Consider the following 4,844-nt stretch of genomic DNA (forward strand, 5'->3'; position numbering starts at 1 on the left):
TATGTATATATATACATACACACACACACACAGGTATATATACACACGCACATTCGTGTATATATACACACATTCACACACACACACACATACGTATATATACACACATTTACACACACACATACTTATATAAACACACACATTCACACACACATACGTATATATACACACATTTACATACATACATACGTATATATACACACATTCACACACACAGACATACATACATATATATATATATCTATATACATATACACACACACACACACAGGTATATATACACACATTCACACACGCACATACATGTATATATACACACATTCACACACATACATACGTACGTATATATACACACATTCACACACACACACAGACATTCATACATATATATATATATCTATATATATACACACATTCACACACGCACATACGTGTATATATACACACATTTACACACACATGCGTATATATTCACACACACACACACATACATATATATATATATACACACACACACATTATTTTATATACATATATATATATATATATATATATATATATATATATATATATATATATATGTACATATACATGTACTGGCACGCACACACACACACACACACACACACACACACACACACACACACACACACACACACACACACACACACACACACACACACACACACACTACAGTTTCAAATGTGTACAATTCAAGTGGAGCAGACTTATCAGCAGTCGGGTAATGTGGCGAACAAAGAGACAGCCCTGAAGAAAGCTGACTCCAGACTTTCCAACCCGAAGAAGACACAGCTGCTGCAGGACACAAACAATTAGTCATCTTCCTGGAAAGCAGAGAAAGCAGCACTAAAATTAGGTTTCTCCAGTAGAAGAGTCCTCTATTAAATAATTATTACTTATTTAATTCAGTAATATTTAGACTACAATTTATTTTGGGATAAAGAAAATTAGATCAACTAAAAACAAAATACCTGCACGTTATATTATAAACCCATGTACATTTGTAACACACATTATTTACAATCCCAAATAAATGTGACTATACATTATTCGGGCTTTATGAAGTTATGAATTTAAAAAAATAAGTGTGTCACAAAATAAATAAAAATTGATTAATCACAATTTTGTTGGCCCTGCGATGGGGTGGCGACTTGTCCAGGGTGTACTTCGCCTTCCGCCCGATTGTAGCTGAGATAGGCACCAGCGCCCCCCGCGACCCCAAAGGGAATAAGCAGTAGAAATGGATGGATGGATGGATAGTCACAATTTACACAATTTTTATTTCCGGTTTTTAATAGTTAAGAAAAAAACCCAATGGGACATTCTGTAAAAAATACCTGCACATGATGCTGTATTTGCTTTTTCCTAAGCGACAAACGCTACAGAATGTTTGTAGAACCCATTAAAAAAAATCAAAAATAAAAGCGGATTTACATAATTGGGGCAAATCGAATCAGTTTTGCAAATATATACATCTTTTAAAATGCAATTTGACTTACTAAGTATTTGGCCCTGCGATGAGGTGGCGACTTGTCCAGGGTGTACCTCGCCTTCCGCCCAAGTGTAGCTGAGATAGGCACCAGCGCCCCCCGCCATCCCAAAACGGAATAAGCGGTAGAAAAAAAATGGATGGATGGATATTAGAATTTTTAAATAAAGATCAATTAAAACTAGAGATGTCCGATAATGGCTTTTTTACTGATATCCGATATTCTGATATTGTCCAACTCTTAATTACCAATACCGATATCGACCGATACCAATATCTACAGTGGTGGAATTAACACATTATTATACCTTATTTTGTTGTGATGCCTCGCTGGATGCATTAAACAATGTAACAAGGTTTTCCAAAATAAATCAACTCAACTAATGTAAAAAAATACCAACATGGCACTGCTAGATTTATTATTGAAGTCACAAAGTGCATTATTTTTTTTAAACATGCCTCAAAACAGCAGCTTGGAATTTGGGGGGGGGCTTATGGGCAGCCGGGCAGCGTATATTGTAGCATCCTGGAAGAGTTACTGCTGCAAGAGATTCTGCGTATTTGTTCTGTTGTGTTTATGTTGTGTTACGGTGCGGACGTTTTCCCGAAATGTGTTTGTCATTCTTGTTTGGTGTGGGTTCACAGTGTGGCGCATATTTGTAACAGTGTTAAAGTTGTTTATACGGCCACCCTCTGTGTGACCTGTATGGCTGTTGAACAAGTATGCATTTACTTGGAAATGTGAAAAGCCGTAGGTATTACGTGACTGTGCCAGCACACACCTGACTCAAATTGCTGCTCTTGTGCCGCTCCGCGTGCGTCACGCCTCTCCTCGCCGCCGCATGCCCGGCCTCCTGGCGTCCATCTTGGCCAGGGCTGTCTGTCTCACTGTCTCAGCCCGCTGTCGGCCTGTCGGCTGCGTCTCTCCACACAGTGCCTGTGAGGTTTATTACCGCTCTGTATCTCTCCCTAGGTCCGTGTACACAGCGGCGTTTTAAAAAGTTGTAGTGGAAAATTTAAACTGAATGCATTGGGAGGGACACGACATAAGAGGTCAAGTCACCCTGACCAAGTGCTACGTCTGTTGGTGGGGTGACATTTGAACATCGGACAGTTACATAAGTTGTTATGCTACGATCAAGCCATTAGGGAGCGTATAAATAAGAAGGGAAGACCAAGCCTGGTGTGCGCTCTTTCTTAATTCCTTCACGAGGGTTCACCTTCTTTCGTCTCCGGAGACATTGTTTGTGTAAACATATCGATTCAATCCAACTTTATACCATCTGATTATGAGTAAATAAAACTGTTGTAACAAACTACCATGAATTGATTAACGTGGACCTCGACTTAAACAAGTTGAAAAACGTATTCGGGTGTTACCATTTAGTGGTCAATTGTACGGAATATGTACTGTACTGTGCAATCTACTAATAAAAGTATCAATCAATCAAAAACTTTCTATTGTTCCTGTTTAGGATTTGGACTTTTCAACCACATAAAATTGGCGTCACGAACAGGATGTTAGTAGAACTACCACAAATTCTTAAATTTTACTTAATGAGACCGATACTGATAATTATGAAACAGATACCGATAATTTCCGATAGTAAATTTTAAAGTATTTTTTGGCCGATAGTATCGGCAGTCCGAAATTTTCGGACATCCCTAATCAAAACAAATTGATTATTCTGGAGATATTTATATTGCATCTGGTATATATTTTTAAAAATGTAATTTACCCTAACTATGAAGTGAATAATCAGAAAAGAATACCTATCATTAAAAAAATTACCTCCAGAGAGAAGACAAGAAGTTGCATACCAGCTAAAAATAAATACAATTACGTCGCCCTCACAATGTGAAAATGTGATTGTTCTTTATTAAGTCACGCACCTTCACTCATCGGCCAAATTCCTTTGCACGATTTCTTTTCACAGCAAAAAGCGGGTCAGCTAAAAGTGACTGCAGCTTCAAATTGTCACACCCCGCCACCACATCACTCCGGTCTCGAACTTCAGGGCTCTTCGGCAGTTCTCACCTTACTCCTTTTTTTTTTTTTCCTCCGAGAAGAGCGCTGATGTCTCAGTTGAGTATTTTATGATAGGGGAACAGAGGGAGCTCTCTGATGAAAGCAGGGATGTCCATGATGGCTGTGGCGCCCGCCATCTTGGGCGTGGGCTGGAGGAAGGTCAGTTTGGACACTTCTCCGTAGGCGGAGCCGCCCGGCCCCTCCCCTTGGCCCTCTTCCTGGTTGTCGGCGGCGGAAACCTCCTCGTCGTTCTCCTCGGCGCCGAATCCCACCACCTTTGAGGGAGGAGGAGAAGCGTGGTGAAGAGGAAGAGAAGAAGTATGAGTAAAAGAGAAAAAAGGCGCCGCTTACGTGCACGCTGAGTTGGCGACTGTTGGCTCCTCGGTGCTCCTGGAACCAGGAGAGCAGCTCGTCATGGCTCATCTGCTTCAGAGCCTCCACCTGAACACATGCACCGCAAATATATGAGCTCAGCGGAGAGCAGACCCAAAAATGCACAAGTTGCACTCCCGGCCTGAAGGTGGCGGGAAATAGCTCTAGAACAGGGGTCGGGAACCTTTTTGGCTGAGAGAGCCAAAAAGCCAAATATTTAAAAATGTATTTCCGTAAAAGAGCCATATAATTTTTTTTTTAACACAGAACACAACTAAACGCGTGCATTTTTAAGTAAGACCAACATTTCTAGAGTATAATAGGTCTCCTATTCTTTGTAATAAAATTGCTATTCTGAAGCTAACTGTGGAGGGGGCGTGGCCCGCCGGCCTGCAGCAAACTGGGGTTTGCCAGGACCGGCCTCGAAATCAGCGAAAGCTGCGTAGATGGCCCACCTTAGCCTTGTTATCTAATTACCTGTCGCTCTATTATAAGCAGAGAGACGGGGTTGGGGCTGGAGCCAGAGCGCGAGCGAGAACGAAAGAGAAAAATACAATTGCTGGAAAGCAACTGAGAGACTTATTGAAAAATAAAACAACCCTGAAACGGGCTCTCATGTCGGTGCTTGGTGGTCTGAAGAACCCCCAGGAGGACAAGCCCCACACTAACCTTTAATAAATAAATAACTCCTTAACGCAACTTCTTGAACAGGTGCGGTAGTAAACGGATGGATGGACTAAAAATGCATGAGAATGTTTTATGTTTTGAACATTATTTTTAACACTTATTACAAGTGGAATTATTCATTACTTATCATGTTAAGCAATGTCAGCTCAGATTTATCCGAGAGCCAGATGCAGTCATCAAAAGAGCCACATCTGGCTCGCAAGCCATAGGTTCCCTACCCCTGCTCTAGAACAAGGTGTCAAAGTC

General features: G+C 40.8%; 1 protein-coding gene across 2 annotated transcripts in view; it reads right to left on the reverse strand.

Moving 5' to 3' along the window:
- Nucleotides 1-3,364: 3,364 nt before the first annotated feature.
- The window catches only part of LOC133550095 (nardilysin-like), a 158,340-nt gene continuing 156,860 nt past the window's right edge, over nucleotides 3,365-4,844 (reverse strand). For both annotated transcript variants that reach the window (XM_061896167.1, XM_061896166.1), the window contains exons 31-32: nucleotides 3,891-3,980; nucleotides 3,365-3,814 (exon numbers count right to left, since the gene is read on the reverse strand). In XM_061896167.1, the coding sequence (XP_061752151.1) occupies nucleotides 3,593-3,814; nucleotides 3,891-3,980 (312 nt within the window). In that variant the 3' untranslated portion in view covers nucleotides 3,365-3,592. The remainder of the gene's footprint in view (nucleotides 3,815-3,890; nucleotides 3,981-4,844) is intronic.

The sequence above is a fragment of the Nerophis ophidion genome, linkage group LG03 (assembly GCF_033978795.1).
Source record: "Nerophis ophidion isolate RoL-2023_Sa linkage group LG03, RoL_Noph_v1.0, whole genome shotgun sequence".
NCBI lineage: Eukaryota > Metazoa > Chordata > Actinopteri > Syngnathiformes > Syngnathidae > Nerophis > Nerophis ophidion.